Source organism: Chanodichthys erythropterus, chromosome 13, assembly GCF_024489055.1.
Source record: "Chanodichthys erythropterus isolate Z2021 chromosome 13, ASM2448905v1, whole genome shotgun sequence".
Classification (NCBI taxonomy): Eukaryota; Metazoa; Chordata; class Actinopteri; order Cypriniformes; family Xenocyprididae; genus Chanodichthys; species Chanodichthys erythropterus.
In genome coordinates, this window is record NC_090233.1 from 8,279,340 (window position 1) to 8,301,839 (window position 22,500).

General features: G+C 37.4%; 1 protein-coding gene across 2 annotated transcripts in view; it reads left to right on the forward strand.

Moving 5' to 3' along the window:
- tmem132e (transmembrane protein 132E) overlaps positions 1 to 22,500 on the forward strand; it is a 408,751-nt gene that overhangs the window by 291,101 nt on the left and 95,150 nt on the right. The window contains exons 1-2 of one of the 2 annotated variants that reach the window (XM_067406235.1): positions 3,201 to 3,567; positions 4,506 to 5,433. In XM_067406235.1, coding sequence (XP_067262336.1) covers positions 3,498 to 3,567; positions 4,506 to 5,433 — 998 coding nt within the window. In that variant the 5' untranslated portion in view covers positions 3,201 to 3,497. Of the gene's footprint in view, positions 1 to 3,200; positions 3,568 to 4,505; positions 5,434 to 22,500 lie in introns of those variants that run through there. The other variant, XM_067406236.1, reaches the window with a different exon arrangement.

Below are 22,500 nucleotides of genomic sequence, written 5' to 3' on the forward strand. Positions count from 1 at the left end.
CAGTTAATTCTCATATTGTATTTTCAGAATGTTTTGGAATATTTTTCCTCTGCCCAAATTTGTCACTATCGAAACACAATAATAAATTATTTAATAAGAAGGGTTACATTGATACTATTGAGATTTTGTTTACATCTACCTTGTAAATATATATATATATATATATATATATATATATATATATATATATATATATATAAATTTTTTTTTTTTTTTTTTTTTTTTTTTTACCTGTGGAAAATAAAAATTAAATAAATTAATAAATAAATAAAAAATAGAAAATCAAAAACACTTACAATTTTAACAATATATATAACATTCTGTAATGTGATGTGGTGGCTGCCAACACATTACTGGATGTTTTGTCAAAAAGAAAGTATATTGAATTATCTACTAAGATGTTATTACAGTGTTTGATTCAATGTATATTCAAACTAATAAATCCTTAACTTTGAAATCAGTATGATAAACGTTATGCCTTTTACAAAGAAAGATTGGATACAAAATACAACAAATATACATAGTTCTGAACAGTTGTACACACACAAACGCTAAATTTGTGACTGTTCCGGTAGTGACAATTTTAGATACTTTTGAGAGAAAGACGATAATCAGCACATGGTTACCTAGCACAGTTCTGAACAGTTGTACACACATAAAAAATAATTTTATGGAATAACACCAAAAAAAAAAGTTTGCTTAATTGCAGAAAAAAAAGGTGTTTAGTGTATGTTCCTTTGAGTCACACACAGATCTTCCGACTTTTGAACACATTTAACTCAAAATGTGGGTACCTATCTACTATGAAAGAGAGGTTATGAGAGAAAGGGATGGAAAATGAGGAAGTGTGGTTAAAATCAGTCTCACCCAATGGACTAAAATATACACTGTTTGTACTTTGTTTGTAATATATTTTTAAAAAGAACTTATTTCAATATCATTTCCACAAGTTGAAATTTAGGGGTTAGGGTTCGGGACAGCCACCTCCCAATTGAAAGTACCCAATAAATGATGATTTTATATATATATATTAAGCTTACCGATATTTTAAATATTATTGTGGAATTTAATAGATAATAGAAGGATAACATCTAAAATTTGAATACTTAGATGCTTTTTAAGTGTGTTTTTTGGTTGTCGGACAGCAGTTTGCACCAATTCTGTAGAATGGCCAATTTATGAATTGAAATATTACCTCAGTTTAACAGATGTGACTTTATCAATCATGGAATTATGCAAAAGTTTGTGTTTGCAAATTGAACGTTGCATTCTCCTTGTCTGCCGTATAGTGATTTACCTTTCAAATTGCATCATCCCAATCTTTGATCACATGTCACATCTTGTATTCTCACTGCCTCTTCTTCATTCAATTTCCCCTCTGCGCATTTCCTTTGGGTACACTTGAATGCAATAATTCAAATGGAACAATTCCACTTGCACTTCTCGTGTCTCTTTATAGAGATGTTTCTGAGGTACAGCTCATTAATTAACTCAATACTCTGTACAATTTGTTCAGTAATTCAAACCGGGAAGTAATATAACATGCCATTGAATCATTTTCAAACTTTAACAGACTCCGAAACAAATGACAACATCAAGTTTGCAATTGTAGGTTATGCACACTTTCATAATATGTGTGTGGTGCACGTAGGTGGGGGGACTTCTTTTCTAATGCTTATTGTTGTCACATTATTTTTTTCTAAGAAAAAGCAGCATGGATTATTTCCTAGAGCAATTGCCCCGCTAGACAGATTATTTGAAAGGAAGTGTGCATGCTTGTGGGGAATTTCTTATTTTCCTTCCAGCATCTTACATTGCCCATGAGTCAAAAATAAGTGTGGGATTACAGAGAAAAATGACAGCAATGGTAAGTTATATTAAACAGTGCAACTTTGACATTTCAAAGGCGTATTCCATTATCTCTCATAAGGCTGCAGCTCAAAAGATACAGAAAGCCCCCAGGATTGTATCGAGCCACAGTCATTGACCAAAAGATGTGTATCCTGTTACTGAGTTCAGCAACAGCAGCCGCCTCTCCACTACACCCAGAGGTCTATTAGTGGGGTTGGGAGGGAGGGATTGGGGTGGACTTTTGGTGTCATGTTGTACTCCCATATGTGCCTTCTCTTTGACACAGTGCAGAGCCTATGCAATGATTGGCATGATGTATTAGAAAATGTGACCTCTCATACCGTGTATCCCTGGGGGCACTGGAAGCACATAATCCGATGAAGCTATTGAAACCATGTATACATTAGACTGCCGGTATCTGGAAAACTAGCTCTTTGGTGCCTAATGTGTTTGTAATGGATTGGCTTTCAGAGGCATTAGCTCATCCCTTTAAGAGATATTCATATCTGTTTCTACAAGCCACAGCCAAACCAAAAGGTGTTCAGGCTGACAGTTGAGAGTGAAACCCAATCTTTGGGCTTTTATAATCTTTACCTGTTGAATGAGCACAATGATAAATGTCAGAAATGTAATGGAGCTGAGGGAACCTCCCTTGAAAGAAGTCTCAAAGATGTCATTTGCTTCACAGAAAGTGGCACTCAGTAAGTTGCATTCCAGCTGTGGAATGCGCTGGTCAGAAATATTTCTTATTTTGCTGCTCTTTGTGCAGTCATTTTATTTGTTGTATTAGTAGGATAGCTTGGCACAGAGCATCGTCCCACATATTATAGTTTATTTCCTTCTCTGAGCTCTCGAGAACTCTCTGGGTGATTGGAAGGGCAGCGCACCCACCACCTTCCACCCCCATCCCCCATCTTCCAGGGGCCGTCGGATGAGGAAAGGAGGAGAGCTAATTCGTCAATGATCTTCCCACTAATCCCCCACTCTTTGCCTGAAGGCGCTCAAGCTATGCATCCCTCCCCCAAACCCAGCCCCCCTAACAAATACACTCTCCCTCACACAGACACATTCAGAGTCTGCCTCAACACGTCTAGTGGGAGAAGATGAATGTAATAGGGTAGTTTGTAGTCTGCCACGCTGGTGTCCTGGGAGGAGTGCTTTTGCACTGGCTGTGAATGAGAGCTAAAGAGTTTATTACTGTTTGGGGTGAGGTGTGGTTAGACAGGGCGGTGACTAGGCTTTGTCTCAGGCTGTAAGAGGAGAACGGGATCTGCTAGGAGGAGTCACAATCAAACAGGAACTGCAGAGAATAGATGGAGTGAGCGAATGCTAGTGTGAACTCACTCCGATCATGCTGCAGGGCAGGAGGTGCCTTCGGAGCCTCCCAACAGCCATGAGTGATCAGTGTCTTTCAGATCTTTGAGCAGGTTCTGGATACAGTTGGATTACTACTGAGAGGATTCTACTCATGTGCTTTCAAGTTTGGAGACTTTTAGCAGGTTTTCAAAGCTTGAACTGAGCTTGATCTTCAGCTATCAGACTTTGTTCTACAGTTTGGCTGAAGTTGCACAGATACTCTTTTTGTGTGCCTGTGAAGTGATTCAAGTTGTGAAGTACCCAGTTTAAATGCAAAGCCTTTGTGGAATATGGGACATTTTGTTGTTCAAGTGGATTTGCCATGGATTCTCTGTCCACTTTGCCTTGTCATTATGATAAGTAAGTTCTATCATTCCCCTGATTTTTGAGAGCATATTGAATAGAGTGTATGATGATGAATTGAATTCGCAAATAACATAAGCATCTCCATTTCCATACAGTAACTCTACAACACAAGTGTTTTCTATAGCTTTTTTATTTGGTCAACTTTGCTTTGAATATCTCTCTAAGAGTATCTATTTCTCTCCAGTACAGGCAGATTATGATCAGCGTATTGAAGTTTCTCCACAATTGATTGGGGATCTAGTCTTAGGTAGTTAATCTTAGGAGCCCAAGAGATAGAGATCAATGATGTCTTCTGTGTACAATATGTTATTGGACAAACTGTTGCATGCTAGTCGATATCTCACCTCACTCTAAATAGTGAGAATTTCTGGTAAAGATGATCAGCTCTATCCTCTCAGCCGATGTATTCTCTATATAAATGTATTGCTCATTATTTGAATTCATACATGTCTGACTTATCCAAAACAGTTCATTTGGAAACCTCTGTCTCTTGCATGCCATTAATCAGCATCTATTGTCAGAGCCAACTGACCTCTCGAGGCATGAAAGGGAGAACAAGCATTAATTTGTTCACTTTCTTGAAAAATGGAGATTTTTTCCCTGCCACCAGCAGATACAGAAAAGATCTTGAATTCCTTTTTATGCAATGAATGAATTTTTTGCTACTTGTAATTTTTTCTTTGTTTTCCCCCAAGAGCCACTCGCAGTGCTGTAACTCAAGGGTCTTCCCTTGTAAAGCTGTATGAAGTTGAGTGCCCACTTAAGGGTTTGGTGTTGAGCATAAGCAGGATTTCATGAACTCCATGAGATCTTAAATTCCTAAATCATCTCTACTGAGTTTGAACCTGTGTGTTAGCAGTTTTGATTCTTGGCTATCACAGAATATTGGCAGTGCATATTTAATAGTATTTCTTCTTGTTTTGTCTTTGCAGTTGCTGGTAAAGTTTCCCCTACCAGTTCCGATGCTCTCTTCAGCGTCCCTGTTCCTAGTACCACCTCCAGTCCACCAGAAGTTTACCTCCCTGCTAACTTTAAGCTCTCCAACACACAGTTGGCCTTCTTTCTCCAGGAGACCCGAGTTCCATCATATGGCAGCCAACGTGGACACCCTCTTCAGCGCTCCGAAAGCTTTGTGGTCTTCCAGACCAAGGAGCTGCCTGCAATCAACATCTCACTTGGGCCTTTCACCCAAGATCAGACGTTGTCCAAGGACCTGCTGCAGCCATCAAGTCCTTTGGACATACCTGGAAGGCTGACGGTCAACTGGAAGGTCCGGGCCTTTATTGTACAGTCTAGAGTGTTTGCTAGTAATCCATTGGTTCAGGTGCTGTTCTATATCGCAGGGCGAGACTGGGATGACTTCAAGATTCAGGACAAGCTTCCATGTGTGAGGCTGCATGCTTTTAGAGATGTTCGAGAGATCAAAACTTCTTGCAAGCTACAAGGGAATCTGGCGCAGTGCTTGGCCCAACTGGATCTCCCTTCCACATGGTTTAATGTTAATGTAGCACCACTGGGTCGCAGAAAGTCTTCAGGAACAGATGGGCTTGAATTAAGTGGGGAGACCCTTCAAGTGGAGCTTTACTATACTCTCCATGATCCAGACAGCAATGATGAGTGTGGGGAGAGCTACCCACGCCGAGGAGGAGCATCCAGAGGGGAGAGCTCTTCCCAACAACCCCTTTTGCGTATTGGGAGCATCAGTTTGTATCAGCCCAGTCAGGAACAATTGGTGGTAGACAAACAGCTTGACAAGAACCTCTTCCTGAGGCTACCAGAGAGGCCATTAAAGCCAGGAGAGACCCTCAACATCTACCTGCTCTTGGTCCCAAATTCAACTGTGGAGCAGTTTACACTCAAGTAAGTAATTTTCTAATTTATTTTTGGGTGGTCTATCATGGATTATACTAAATAACAAGCAAATTCTTAGCAAAATAGTTGTGCATAGTAGTGCGTATACACCAAGTCAGGCTTTATTCCTGTGTCATTCACTGTCCCGATGTCTGCATGTTCCTGAGAGCTAAAAAAGAAACCTCATTGACTCACATTCCTTACAAGGTAAAAACAGATTTACAAGAGACAAGAGACAAATCACAGAAGATCTAACTAAATCTCTAGCGGAGTGCCAGGCTTTAAGAGATTGTGAGAAGGATTCTGCTTTTCAAAGTAAAGACATTATGGGTATTAATTGACATCTGTTCAAATTAAATTTCTCATGAGCTTGACCCAGTTCTTGTCAAATTAGAGCCAAGGGGATATGAGGCATATTTCTTATCTGGCCTGTGTGTTTTCATTTTATTTCTCATTGTCAACAGAATTGGAGGGTTAGGGTTCTTGTGTAATAAAATTATTATTCAAATCCTTGAAGGCATAGGAAAATTAGCCTTTTTTTCTCCTCAGATGAGAGAAATGGGAGGTAGGATATTAGCTGCTCTTTGAGGCATGTCGAAGGAACGCTTCATAAACAGAGTCCTTCTAATTGTAATGGAAACTCACAGACTTCAATCTAGAAATTCACCGTGAATTAATTAGGCTTCGATAACTCATTAACCCGAACAGGAGCAGACAGAGCTGCGGTGTAGCCTTAGCAAGTATAGTTCATTAAGTTTTATCTGACATAGTCTGAACTTTAGTCTGTGTGTCTACAGAGTGGAGTGAATTGTAGTAGAGTTTGACAGTCATTATGGGTCAGAAGGTGTTGCAATTGGTATACTATGTATTTGTTAAACTTTCTACATCACCACTATATTGGAGAACAAGAATGATAAGTACATTTTCAGTATTTTATTAAAGTATTGTATTCATTAGCTTATGATAGTTCCCATTTTGAAGAAAATAAATAAATATGGTGAACTTTCTTTTTTTATGGTAGTTGTCTTGGTATACTGACACCTAGTGGTGTGGATGCAAAATCACACTATGCCCTATTCGGCGTCAGACATGATTAATTTATTCAGCGATCAAAATTTCCTGATAATAGGAAGGTTACTGAGACAAAAGCAAGCGTTTTTTGTTTGGTCATATATTCTCAACATGGGTGTCTCGATAAGGCAAATATAAAAATAACCCCCCCCCCCAGCTTAGCTTTTATTAGGCTACCGATGATGTGAGTCTACTTGATTTAAAGTAGAGTGCTGTTCATTATTTTTTGTAAAGCCTTTTTTAATGAAATATTGAGTGCATCTTTAAAATAGTTCTTCTTTTGAGAACACATAAATCAATATAATATGTCATATAGTCTTTAAAGAAACCTGCTCAAATTACAGAGCAGATGTGGGCATTTCATCCACAGTGATGTGTCCATATAGTGACAGAGTACACCGATGCTTGTCACTACAAGCATCATGATCCATTTTCTGAACCTAATCCTCTTAATGTTATGGCATATGCAGAGAATTATCCTTAGTTTGGAAGTGAAATCTGGGAGAGTTATCTTAATACTGTGGCATTTTAGCAAAAAGGACCATCAAACTGATTGATATTGTAAAAAAGCAGTTGCCTAATTTCTATTCCATGTCATGAGGGAATGATTTAATACCTTTTTCCAATCTAATATCTTCAATGAAAGTTCATCTGCAGTAGTTTTTCAGTTTACTGTGATATTAAATTCCAAAACAGTAAATCTCTCTGACCTCATACTTTTATGCACTCGTATTGGAGTTTTTTGTGGTCCAATATGGTGGCATTAATTCTCCAAGGAAAAGCAGAAGAGCAATAAAAGCTCAGGCAAAAAGAAAGGAGATGAAAGTCAGAAGTTGAGAGCTCTGAGCCAGTCAACTCAATGGGAGGTGAATTAAACTGTGCTGGGAGCCAAAAGTTGAGGGATACCAACAAAAAAGGCTATTAAAGATGTAATAAAGGAAGTCTTTAAATATGAATTAAGCTCGGCTGAAGTCGCCCCCGACTTCTCATTCCTTCCCACCATCAGGTTCCTTTCATTTTTCGTACATTATAAGACATTCAACTGTTTTCATCTGTTATTTATAGAGACTGAATCTTAAAGGACTTAATCATGTAGAAATATTAGATTTTGAATCTACATTTTAAACCTGCTGGTCATTATAGACCATCATTGCAGAGTAAGAATTGTTGCCTCACCATTGGAGAATGATCATGAAAAACAATGTTTTGTATGTGTAACAACTGAAACAGATCACAATATTTGGGTCTGCAAGGGGGTTACTTCAGAGCTGTTGAGGCAGTGCAAGATTGTTGTGAGTATCTTATTAGCATTTAGCATGTCTTTTAAATTAAATTGGCTACATTAGTACGTGTACAATTGGTTTCCAGCAATTCAGGCAAACAGCTGTTGTGAGGAAAAAGCCAGTGGTACCCTTCAATCATTTGCCTACCCAGGAGGTCAGAAAAATATTCTAAAAATTTAGTTTTTCAAGCTGAAAGCTGAGCTGTTGAATTGTATCGAGACAGATTATTTGGCCTGTCCCGGTTCTCTGACCAAAATCAGAATATGGTTGGTTAGTTGTTATTAATATTGGTGTGAAACTATGGACATTAATCATGATCTGAAGAGCTGTTGCTATTTTTATTTTTTTTTTTATCGTCGACTTGCAGATGATAAAATGGCCAAAACAACCACTTAAACATACTTTGAAGAGGGGCCATATTTGGGGACCAGAATAACTTAGAAACTTGGAGGTAGGCCCCATGGACTCGGGCCAGTAAACAACAACCATAAACTCCTTGGTAATTGCCAAGCAGCACCATAGCAACAACACAAAATAGCCTAGAAACTGCATAGCAACATGATAAAAACCTTTCTGACGCCTTAACACAACTGTAGCCTTGTGGTGGAGAGATTGCACTTTTTATTCAGAAAATGTGTAAATCAAATTCTGATCAGTATTTTTGCATTGACTAATTCCATTAGTTTGGGACCTTTTTGTCCACCCATAAAAACAAATTGCATCCACATATCACATTGAGATTTGGTCAGCAAACAGTGAAGTAATAATGACAAAATAAAAATATGCAGAGGCCCAAACAGCTGAAATATGCTATTTTTGCAAATATGCAAAAAGATGCAATTCTGATAGCTTGTAGTGTATCAATGAGGGTCTATTTTTTATTTTATATATATATATATATAACAGTATAACAGACTACTATACATAAAATGCATATAAGTATCAGGTGTCACTCAACAGTTGTCCCAATAATGTCTTAGTAAGAAGATATTTAAATGCTTAGTTTTATGGTCAAATCTCTGTAGTCTCTGTAGTGCATGTAGTAGATTTTGTATAATATTTTTTAGCAAAATTTTGAACATAATTTTGAGGCCTTAGAAATTTGCATATCAAATATTATACAGTAGGCTTTATAGGGTTAATACATTCTGTTATAGTCTTTTGATCATGGCAATATGCTGTTAATGAAACAATGTTTTCTGTGTGTCTTTGTCATCATTATCTCCCCTCTTAGAGACTTCATAAATTATTTTCAAGAATTAGAGTCTGTTGTCTGAATATGTCAGAAATGATGGAGATGTTAACATTTATGTATCACAGCAACCTAATGAGAGGACAGTGACCGCGTGTTTGAGGTACTGCTCACATCCATCTATGACAAGATAAATGATAACATAGAGAGGACAGGAAATTTTCAAGGTACACATGCATGCCATTAGAGATGAGTACGGCTGCAAGAAGCAGAATAATCCCTGACTTATCATGATGTTTGTTGAAGAGGGCAAAGGTTATGAAAGCACATATACTCCAATTATCTGAGAGAGAAAAAAAACCTACATTGCCTGAAGGTCGTGTATCGTCGCCCTGTGTCCTATAGCTCATTGTGTTCAGTGAGCCCTATCTCGCCATGCTTCTTATAGGATGTGTCATAGCTGCCGCCAAGTCTGATTGGGTGACTCAATAGGGTGTCACCTCAACGCTGCTATGCTCTGCTGGTCAGCCACATCTGGCCACGTCACATTCACTCTCATCAGTGAAGCAGTGCGCTAACATTGGCCACTGCTGACTGCCCCCATGTTCTCACATCTTTATAATCATCAATTTGTTTTTTACTTCTGCCATAAAACTAAATTGTTTAATGAAAAACACCACCTGTGCTAGTGTTCACCTTAGTGTTCACCAAGCTTGTAGGTTTTTTTTTTTTTTTTGTGCCTTGTAAGGAAAACATTTAGCGACAGATAATTAGCATTGGGGAAGTGACTCTGCTACGCATAATTTAACGATGTTAAGCAATAGGCAAGTTGTTAACTATATTACAAGCTGTTAACCACTATATTGAAGCTATTTAAACAAGCAATATATTCTATTTAATTATTAATTCAACTTGCCTCAAAAACAGTGAGCGGTTTTGTAATTGATGAATGAATGAATCTTGAATAAGAGTGGAGGCATTAAATGTAATCAGATCATTTTACTCCATATACAACTAAAAAATGAAACTATAAACAGGGATGAACATCAGCATTTAGGTTGGCATTAAAATGAAAATTCACCCTCTCATCTTCATGATATAGGTCTGAATGTGTTCTATGCTAGTTCTTGGACTTTTGTTACGGCTGTATGTTGGCGGATTTCCTGTTCTTCATGTTTTGTTGTATATATTTTTGTTATTTCACCATTATACATTATTTGCATTTGAATCCAGTTCCCGTTGCCTCTGAGTTCAACCTACATTACAGTTTCTTTTTAATTTTTTTATCACGCAATTCTGACTTTATATTTGGCAATTCTGATTTTATAAGACAGTTGAGAGTTTATATCATGCAATTCTGACTATAAGATGCGATTGTGAGTTTATATTATGCAATTCTGACTTTATAACTCACAATTATGAGTATATCTCGCAATTCTGACTTTATAACTTGCAATTGTGAGTTTGTATCTTACAATACTGAGAAAAAAAGTCAGAATTGTGAGATATAAAGTCAGAATTGCATGATAAAAACTCGCAATCGTGAAAAAGAAATAAAATAAAATAAATTCTGATTTTACATCATGCAATTCTGACTTTATAACTCGCAATTCTGGCTATATATCATGGAATTCTTACTTTATATCATGCAATTCTGATTTTATAACTCATAATTGTGTTTATATCTCGCAATTCTAAAAAAGTTTCTCTGCAAGCTCAGATTCCTTTGAGTGCAACGCCCACATCTCAAAATCTAATGAACTGACAGATTGAAACAAGTCCCTGCCCTACATTTTCTTTTCTTTTCTTTTTTTTTCTTTTCTTTTCTTTTGATAATTTGTGACACTCAAAATATCTGTTGCTACTTCTGGTTCATTACTTTTAAAAAAGACAATGCAAGGACTTGCATGGTGAATAATTTCTTTTTAATCCAAACATACCGATTCACTAAAAAGAATCAAACTTGCTACACTTGGGACAAAGGATGTTTTAGTACAGCATGCCTAATTTTGCTCATAAGTAATGCTGTGTTCACAATGAGACAGGAAAAAACAAGGTTGTAGCGTTTTGACAGAACATCAATTATACAACGATCCATAAACTACATTAACGAAAAAAAAAAAATAAATAAATAAATGCAAGGCCTTTCTTGCCTGTAGATTTTTTAGATGATTTTGTTAAAGCCAGTGAACTTTTTAAATGTTGGCTGTAACTTTTAGGAACTGCTAATCGGCTGTTTGAAATGCGACGTGACATTTATTATACCCGAAGGAGAAAGGTCTCTTGTTCTCTCCCGTGTGTATTATACTTCAGGAGATACACTGAAGCACTAAAACAGACAGATTTCAGTCAACCGCAGTCATTATCCTTTCATTTTACATATTTGAGTAAATGCAGAGTGTCCTGCTTCTTGCATCCTGCCAAACTCACACCGATTCGACACACAAGGTCATGTTTACTTAACTTTATATCGTACAAAGACCTTTTGATTTACAGTATTTTACACGCTTAAAGGTTTGTTAACTTAAGCAGGAATTTTCAAAACCTTGATGTTTGTTATTCTAATGTGGTCTGTAGAGAAATGAATTGAGAGTTTTTCTCAAACAGAACGCAACTGCTGTCACCTGAGGATGCCACTTAATTTTATGTTTGCAATAGAAGTATTGGCAAAACAGTATGGTTTACTTGCCAAGTTCTTTTGCTCATAAAACACAGCCGTCTGTGCCGCCAAGGATTATATCATTACAGCAAATTGGTCATGCAGCACCATTCTGTCAAAGTCAATTGAAATCTTATTGCGCTACATTTACGACATTTTCTTCCCCGCTTGGTTAAGCCTGACCGAGACAGAAGCTAAACGCTTCTCACGACACTAACCGACATATGTTTCTCTGTTGTGTTATGCAGAAACAGATTTTTACATTGACCTCATGCAAATGCATCACAGTCAGAACAGATACAGTTTCTCTTTTCCCTGATACAGTTTTACATACACAACCACAGGCATGAACATTAGCTTGATCAAGTGTTCAGTTCTGCAGTGAATTTTGGCATGTGCTTATGTACTGCAATCAAACTGTTATTCTGACTACAAACCTTCTTAAAGATCGCTACCTGATGAATAATTAGTTCATCTGTCATGAAGTTGACACTACACAAATCCATTCTTGTATTGCCAAAAACTTTTGTTATTTCTTTATCACTTTTTTAAGTCCTGAAAGAATCATCTCATAGGTGGCTACTGTGGTAAAAGGGTACACATTTCCTATGTTATACAACTTTCTCTTCTCCCAGTTTAATATGCAAAGGCAACTATGACTAAGGTTTATTTCCCAGAAAAGTGTAAACACAATCAAAACAGTGCTCTGTTCGAGTGTCCCCATCAGCCCATCTCAGCATCTTAATTTGCACTTGGGTTTTGCATTGTGTCCTTGAAATCCACAAGACCGTATGGTGTCCCATTTGACATTTTAGGTTTCAGAAGGGTGCTCATAAGCACCCCACTGTGGCCACTATGTGCCCTTGATGTACCTTTTTGCTGATGCTGGCTCCACAGAGGACTTCTACTAGTTTATGCTGCATTGAGGCACCAAAGTGTGACCACAAGAACTAAGGGTGGCATTTGGGACAGGGCCTAACGCTGTGTCATAACCAGACGTGACACAACACTGCAATATCTTTTCAATATTAATCAGAGTTTTTTGTCCTGATCAGTAGTGACAGCAAACATGACAATTCTATTTTGGAAAATGTTTCTATTTCTGTGAGGGTGTGGCTGGAACACCAACATACAAAGTATGAAAATTATAATCTAGGGTGCTGGTTATGTGCTTTATTTAATATGTTAAGAATTTAGTGTGAGATTGAATACAATTTAGTGTGATTTTTATAGACATACTGAAAGCGACAATGGATAATTCATGTCAGATCTTGAAAATAAGAACTTAAGGTGAACAAACAAAGTGTATTATATGACAAATAGGGTGACCACCCGTCCCGCTTTGCGTTGTACCGCATAGCATTTTGACTCCTTGTCCCAGACATCGCATATTGAGAAAATGTCCCGCATTTTCATCAGTCTGTTGGTTTTTAATTATAATATTAAGAAAACGTGCATGCGTTCGTTTGCCTTTTTAAGAAAGCATTTTATTTATTCTTTTTGCTGCGTAGTTTTTCACCTAACAGCGCTTCGACAGAAGTAACATCCCGCCTTACACAAATACAACAGCCATTTTTTCAAATCCTATCCCATGGTTGAAAAGAAAGGAGTAAACATGGACACTAGTAGGTTGTGACGGCTGTCAATCCAAATGTTTTATAACAGAGCCTCAACAGGGTGCGAGATTGTTTTGCACAATTTTAAACGTCCACAAAAGTTCTGCAGTCATAACGCAGTAATTTCCACACTTGGTGAAGGTACACACATATGAATAAATAAAAAATAAAATAAAATAATACACAAACTTTGTGCTTAAAATTAGTCTAAAATGCAAAATAATAGTTAAAAATAGTTAAAAGTTAAACAGTTGTAATTTCTGTATACAGTAGCTAAAAACAGCTTGTGAAAATTAAAATATTAAATTCAATAATGTTAAAAAATATTTGTTAAAGGCTGTTTATATTTATCATCTTATAGGCCTGTGTATGTTGTTTTATTTTTGTAATGTAGTGCTTTTGTAAAGTCACACTGATGTTATAACAGGCATATTGTTTTGAACTGCTTTTACAGTGGCTAATATTAATCGTGTAAAAGTTTTTTATTTATTTATTTTTTTATTTTTTTTATTTTTTTTTTGGTGAATTGTATTAAAAACAGAGCAAAAATCCTAATAATAAAACTAAATCATAATTATTAATGTAATAATAGCCTATAAGGAACCCACAACAATTAAAAACAAATACATCCCAAAAAATATTGTCCCTGTTTTTTAAAAAGATAATAACAAATTAGGTTTTGGTGATATTTTGACCACTCAGATAGGAAATGTCCCCAGTTTCCATTTCAGAAATCTGGTCACCTAATTCCAAAATGGTTATCTGCATGATGCCTGCTGCCTTTAGTGTCAGTGATGTTTAATTTAAATTACACGTAAAATAAAGACATGTTATGTTACATTGTGATGGTGTTTTCTTGAAAGGACTAAAGAACAAAGTATTTTTTATCAGCTGAAAGGCAGAATACAAATGTTTTTATTAAGTTAGATAGACATTATATTACAGCTTCAGGTTGTGTTTTAGTGTTGGTAACATGTCCCACATTATCCCACACAAACTTAGTAATCGTCCCACATTTGGTTTGTTTGATGGTGGTCACCCTAATGACAAAAATTGTTTCAGTCACTCAGTATGTATATTTAATCATCGTGAAATGGTGTAATGTTTATGAATTTGATTGAATATGTATTAATTTTATCGTGGGTACTGTGGGCTTGCAGAGAGACTCCACCCACACAGTCTTCTGATTGGCTGTGATTTTTGATTGATTTTGTTGCGTCTCGTAGTCGCGGTACATCTGGTGTGGACAGTATTGCATTGTGTCTGGTTATGACATGGTGTAAGGAGCAGTCACATTTACCATTGCTCTGCAAAATTTTGCAGGCAATATCCAGTCATTACAATAGGAATCCATTTAATGGATTCCACAAGGACGAAAAATTTCCCCTCACAGATTTCGCTTGAATTGTTGGTCACACAAATTTGCTGCACTAACCAACAGAAAGCTGCTTGGTTTCAAAGTATACAGTGCTTCATATGCTTCTACACTATTTTCCTGAAATGTGACTGCAATGTAAATCTGTTAAAAAAAAGCCATTAAGTATACCGTAGAACTCAGTAAGTTCAGAACACTCAAAACATTTAAGGAAACTAACTTAAGTTAGTAGAACTTTACATTTTTGTGACAAGTGGGGCGGGGAGCTGTGGAAGCGGAGCGAGGCCAGTGTGGTGCACAGTTATCTCTCATGAACAATCACGTCTCCGGCATCCCTTCACTCCCACAGTTCTCAGCCTTGCCCAGCTCATCATAATGTTAATTACATACAGTTAATTTACATAAACATCATATTCAGAACTTGGTTAAATGTTAGATAGAAAATAACACATGCTATTAAAACTATCAAGGAGACTGTCATTGTATACTTGCATGTATATAATCAAACAACATACAGTATATGTGGTCTTAAAGATTTTGCAGCCCATCCTCAACCCAACCACAGGCTCCACTCTTCACCACAATGGTAACCGTATAAAACTAACATAACAGAACCCCTTGTAAATCCCAACATAACACAACAATAAACACTAACTTATGTCTTCCTATGTTAATCTTGTGCAAAAACACACAAAATAACACTTAATTTCAACATGTATTCAGTCTGATGCAAATCTGCTGCAACTCAATCATATTAAGTTCAACTTACTACAATGAAATTTTGATTACAATTTTTTAAGTACAATGAAATTTCATTACTATTTGAGTGAAACAAGCTCATTTCAACAACACATGTGCCTGATTAACCTCACCTACAAATGAAAATTCCTCTGTGCAACCATCTGGGAAAAACAAGCTTCTACATTAGTGGTTTACCAAAGTGTTCATTTTTATCCCAATCCATTCGCATTTTAAGACTATCATATAGAAGTCCTTGACTCCCAGCAGAGAAGGGAGGATACTGTCCCCTCCCACTCCTGGTAGTTGCTCAACATCATCTACTATTACCACAGCAAGAGGGACTCTGAGTACAATAGGCAGTTTCAATCCATTTTTGCCTGAGCATTTTCTATCGACTCGTTTCTTAGGCTCCCTGAAGCTATTTCATTTTCATGTTTTTGATCTTGCGTTTTTGTGCAGATCAATAAAATCTCAAAAGAAGCCCAAAACCCCCCTTCTTGCAAGCTCTCGCACCAAAAGAAGTGGTGAAAAAGCCTCCCATCTCTTTACTACAATTGTTTTTCTTCAGTATCTCAGGAGGATCCAAAGCGCAAATTTTTGGGTGCTGTTACAAAATACTTCCAGTCATTTTATCACCTATTCAAACTCATTTTACTGTCACTCAAATGACATAAAATTGTGCATATAATTTCTCCTCTATTACATGGCACTGTTCTGTTGACACAAACAATAGCATGAAATGGCATAGTGAGAAGGCCGCTGGCTGACATCGAAATTGATTCCAGTGCGCACATGCTATGCTTCACAGTGCCAAGAAGGATTGCCCATTGGTTGAGTGTCCAACTCATTATGTGTACCAGCAAAAAGATCCCACAAATGAGTTATCTTTTATGAACGTTAGACTAATTTCGAGGTATACTCTGTGCATCGGTGTCGGCACGCATTGGTATGTGTGTGTGGGGGTATATGCTTAGATCAGACGGGGGTGGATGCATGCTAAAGGTGACATTATAGATGCATTTTCCCTCCTAGAGCTGGCACAGAGTATAAATACAAATGCAAATATATTGAGATCTCCTGTTACATGCCTGTGCTGATGACACTCTTGAACTCGGCCCCCTTATTGGAGTGTAAGAAACGCCTGCGTGATTAATGCTCTCTGCTGTGCACTATCGACGGATGTCATTGAGCTGAGATGGCTGGATATTCATACAAGCCTCTGAACTGGTCTTTATTATTCAATTATCAAAGACCGAAAGGTCACAGTTTTTGTATTCTGCTGTAGTGCTTGTCGAAAGGGTATGTTTATTAGATGGTCTGTGGTAGGTGTTCGCTTAAGAAAAGATCACTTCGTTTTTTTCCCGGTGATTACCGTAGTGTTGCTTTACGCCAAGCCATCCAGCTGGTAATTGTAACACTGCAGGATTTTTTTTTCCATGATTAAATTCATTTTGACTCATCGCAGGCCCACACGAAAGCTGCTCCCGCGAACTCCACAGAATTAGGAAGCTAAGTTCTTCACATCGTCCTCCTTTTCTGTTTGTTTATAATGTAACATATTTAATTATGCATATATCTACTAATAGACTTTAATCAGGACGCCATTTGATGTGAATGAAAACAAGACCGTTGCTTATGCAAATACAGACTGTTTAAATGGGTAGTACGGGCTTAAAGGGATAGTTCACCCAAAAATGAAAATTTTATGTTTATCTGCTTACCCCCAGGGCACCCAAGATGTAGGTGATTTTTTTTTCTTCAGTAGAACACAAATGATTATTTTTAACTCCAACCGTTGCCGTCTGTCAGTCGTATAATGCGTGGCAATCGTCTTCGTCTATAAGAGTAAAAACACATGCACAGACAAATCCAAATGAAACCCTTGACACATTGATGTCCTAAGACACGAAACGATCGGTTTGTGTGAGAAACCGAACAGTATTTATATCATTGTTTACCTCTAATACACCACTATGTCCAACTGACTTGAGCATCCAGTGTGTGAGGTCTGAATGCGCTCTGACAATGGAAGTGATCTCTCGTGTGTATATGTCTGTGAGTGCGAGAGATCACTTCCGGCATCAGAGTGCATTCAGACCTCACCAACCGGACTGAATTTTCATTTTTTGGTGAACTATCCCTTTAAGGTCCTTGGTTAGATATTATTGGATATATCTGTCTAGGACAGACTTGCTTGCATTCAAGATTAAACAATTGTGGCATCTATCCTGATATGCAAAGGTGTTGTATTCTTATTTTACCATATTTAAATGAATTCCACACATTTTCCTCAAAATTGTTTCAACTCAATAGGCAGAAAATTGTACATATGCACATAAAAATTCCACATCTGCAGTTGTGTATATACATGCAACACTATGTTTCTAAAGTGTTTCTTTTTCCAGTTATGCGAAAGTGTCACAGAATGATGCAAAACAAAAGAAATAAAAGAAAGAAAGGCATTTCTTTGCCCCCTGACTCTCCAACTAGGATCCTCCGAGTGAAGCTAGGCTATTTCCCTCACTGGAGAGACATGATTATACAGTTGCTATATGTGATACAGTAGTGAAGGTTTCTGATTTGTGATAGTGAATAAGATTTTTGAATGAGATTACAGTGACGATACCATGTGCTGTTGCATTGTCTATTGATGTAGCGAGTATCAGTTTAAACAGACAGACAGTGAATGAGACTGAAAGGGAAGTAATTGGAGTACATTACAGTAATTACCCTGACACTGACATACTGTCCTGCAGTCTGAACAACTCTACTCAGACAGGTCCTTCCTGCCTCTGTTGCCTCGCAACACACACACACACACACACACACAAAATCCTCAGGGTGGTTCGCCTGGGGCCCAAAGATAAGGTAGTCTTATGTGCAGCTGTATTAACAAAAGAGTCAGACCTGACACTCGGGCTCTGGGCACCACTGCATGTCCCCTCATATACACAGAGATGTTGAAGTACACACACAAATTACATGTTTACTGTTTACCTGTTTAAATTACATACCATAGGTGTCTAGGTGTCCCGTGGATTATGGATTTGCACCCCGGTTATCTCGCTGTGTATGGGGTAGATTTATATCTGTAGAAATATTTGTAAAATCTAAAATAATAATAAATATTACTGATTAACCCAAACCCTGACAGACAATTTTTGCATTTGTAGAATTACAATACAATTATTTTAAGGCATAATGACACTTGTAGATATGTCCATATATATATATATATATATATATATATATATATATATATATATATATATATATATATATATATATATATATATATATATATAAACTTCTTTTTTTTTTTTTTTCGTCCCTAACCATCACGGTATGGACATCACGGTTCGGTGCGTACAGTCAAACGACGAATACAGTCAGTTGCAGGCGATCCACACTCCAAACCAGAAGGGGGCACATGTGGTAATGCAATGCTGTTTGCTAACCACCACAACAGAAAAAAGCAGAAGAAGAAGAAGAGACGGTCTATACATCAACCCAAAACAAGGCTGCATTCCACTCCAGTTTTAGACAAGCACTCGCGAACTTCCCTGAGCACTTCCCCTCGGGAGAAACCCTGCCGCCATTTTGAAGTGCGTTCCACTTTGTGAAGTGGACGAGGGAAGTTTGTATGGACAGACCCTCTCTCCCTAAATTTTGACCGAGGGAGCCTACTTCATATGTACACTTCAGGCTGCTCCATAACCCACAATGCAACACGATTGTGACGTCACTGCAAATCACATTTAATTTACCCCACCACAAACAACTATAATATAATATATTAATTATTATATATATATATATATATATATATATATATATATATATATATATATATATATATATAACACGCATATATACATATAGAATGCTGCATTAAACAATTTTGTAAGGGAAAAAAATAAATAATAAACCAACTCAAACCAAGTGATCAAGGGCTTAGGACATTCCAATTCAGCCCATTGCAAAGGTTCCGCCAGTAGTGGGCACTCATGCAACGTAAGTAATAACGTACATCCGAGTCAACGAGACTGAGTGAAGTTAGCGAGGGAAGGGCATAAAAAACAAACTGGAACACAGCCCAAGAGTTAAGATGGCACGCAAGAGCTTGCTAGTAGCCTATACGCTGAGTTTTGATTGATTTTTGTGATGTGCTCCACAAGCTTTGTTGAAAGGAAATCAGCATCCTGTTTGTTTTCTTTATTTTACAAAAGTACAATGTTTTGTTTTTATTGTGTGTGTAGAGTGTACACAAATAAAAACAAGACAGTTCCGAATGTCTTTCTCTTATCTGTATGACCATAAATTACGAGGAATTAGTTGTTTTCGCTGTTGTAATGAGACAACCATTTGGCATTGTGCCAATTTGTGTCATGACTAGTGGAAGTCACACTACTACAGTCCAGTGATTAAATATGCTTGTCCTGGAAATGGGAAGCCTCAGGTGCCACTTCACTCGCTGTCTCCTTGTGGAAAGGTGAAGTAGGCTCTTTTTCTCCTCCTCACTCATCTTTACATGATTTCTTGAAAAAGCATAATATTGAACTTTGATGAATCAACAATTACTTTTTTTTTTTTTTATTTGAAGAAATCAGGATCCTTTTTCAAATGGAGGTTTTGTCTTAGACAAATTTGTTCCCAGAGTATAGTTAAGTCAACCCAAACACACACTTTTATACATGCAGACAAAAAGCACTTTTTAAAAGTGTAAACATGTTAAAAAGCATATATATTAGGATATTCTTTACATTTCAAATTCATATTCAGTAGCAGAGTCAGCAATATGAGGTTCAGAGACAGTGATGCCTGCAAATCTGCAGCAAAAAAGCTTTCAAACGGACTCTATCACATGGGTGTATTAATCACAAGTTACAAACGATCCACACACCCTTGGTGCAAATCAAGAAATGCTGTTGCTATAAAACAAGTGCTGAATTTCTCACACTCGGGCAGTATCCACTATCCAGCATAGCTGGAGCATGAGGGTTGTGTCCAGTCCTCTGGGATCTGATGGATGAGATGTGATGGATGAGACCCCTCATGCTCACAGCTCCCCTGTAGCTACAGCACTGCAGCCACAATACCTCTTACTCACTGCCTCTCACACTTCACTTTCATTCCTTTGCTTTTTCATCTTTTCTGGCTTCTTTTGAGGGGCACGTACATTTGCCTAAGAGGCCTCTCACTGTGACCTAAATGAATTTCGCAATTAAACGGGCATACAGGAAATATTATGATCATTGTAATTCAGCGTCTCACTTTGTGGGGTGCTGATAAATCTAATCACACCAATTTAAGGTGGAAAGATTAGATGAATAATTGGTTTATTTTGGCTTTTCATTTTTGTAATTATAACGCGTAGAAATGCTTTCATTTCCTGCACAGAAGATGAAAGTGGTTACTTTTTTTCATTTCTTTTTCCCCTGATAGAAATGAGTATGTGAACATGTATCCAAACAGTTCAGTATGTATTTGCATGTTTCAGTGTGCAATTATTAACTATATTTGCATTTATAACAATGATATTGCAAGTCAACATGAAACTGCATTTGCAGTATATTTTAGTTAAGTTTAAATGATTTGAATTAAAATAAATAGTTTGATTTATTTACAAGTGGGAATTGATTGGATCATAATTAGTGGTCTCTAAATGACAGGTGGTTAGACAGAAGGTTTTGAAAAAAGAGGGCTTGGATTGATGCCATTGTGGGGTTGTCAGTAATGATTAATTTAGTCCATGAGTTAATTGTCAAAAAACAAGATAGAGTGAACATTCGGTTGGCCCTTATTAAAACTATCTACATGATTGTATTAGGCTTACATCAAATGTAATATATAGACATGAATTTATGTAGTAAACAAATTTATCAAAAGTATGTTCAGACTTATAACTATATATTCAGATATATAAATATATAAATATAAATATATATTTGGATTTGTATTTATATATTCTGGCTTATAACTATATATATAGCTGGATCTATATTTATATATTAGCTATTTAAATATATACACTATACACTATAGACACCCCTCCAAATCATTAAATTCAGGCATTCCAATCACTTCCATGGCCACAGGTGTATATAATAAAGCACCTAGGCATGCAGACTGCTTCTACAAACATTTGTGAAAAAATGGGTCATTCTCAGGAGCTCAGTGAATTCAAGCGTGGTACCGTGATAGGTTGCCACCTGTTCAATTTGTCAAATTTCCTCACTACTAAATATTCCACGGTCAACTGTTAGTGGTATCTTAACAAAGTGGAAGCAATTGGGAACAACAGCAACAAAGTGGTAGGCAATGTAAAATCACAGAGCGGGGTCAGCGCATGCTGAGGCGCACAGTGCACAGAAATCGCCAACTTTCTGCAGAGTCAATAGCTACAGACCTCCAAACTTCGTGTGGCCTTCAGATTAGCTCAAGATCAGTGTGTAGAGAGCTTCATGGAATGGGTTTCCATGGCCGAGCAGCTGCATCCAAGCCTTACATCACCAAGTACAATGCAAAGCGTTGGATGCAGTGGTGTAAAGCACGCCACCACTGGACTCTAGAGCAGTGAAGATGTGTTCTCTGAAGTGACGAATCACGCTTTTCTGTCTGGCAATCCGATGGACGAGTCTGGGTTTGGCAGTTGTCTGGAGAACAGTACTTGCCTGACTGCATTGTGCCAAGTGTAAAGTTTGGTGGAGGGGGATTATGGTGTGGGGTTGTTTTTCAGGGGTTGGGCTTGGCCCCTTAGTTCCAGTGAAAGGAACTCTTAATGCTTCAGCATACCAAGACATTTTGGACAATTTCATGCTTCCAACTTTGTGGGAACAGTTTGGGGATGACCCTTCCTGTTCCAACAAGACTGCGCACCAGTGCACAAAGCCAGGTCCATAAAGACATGGATGAGCGAGTTTGGTGTGGAGGATCCTGACTGGCCTGCACAGAGTCCTGACCTCAACCTGATAGAACACATTTGGGATGAAATAGAGCGAAAACTGCGAGCCAGGCCTTCTCGCCAACATCACTGCCTGACCTCACAAATGCGCTTCTAAAAGAATGGTCAAAAATTCCCATAAACACACTCCTAAACCTTGTGGAAAGCCTTCCCAGAAGAGTTGAAGCTGTTATAG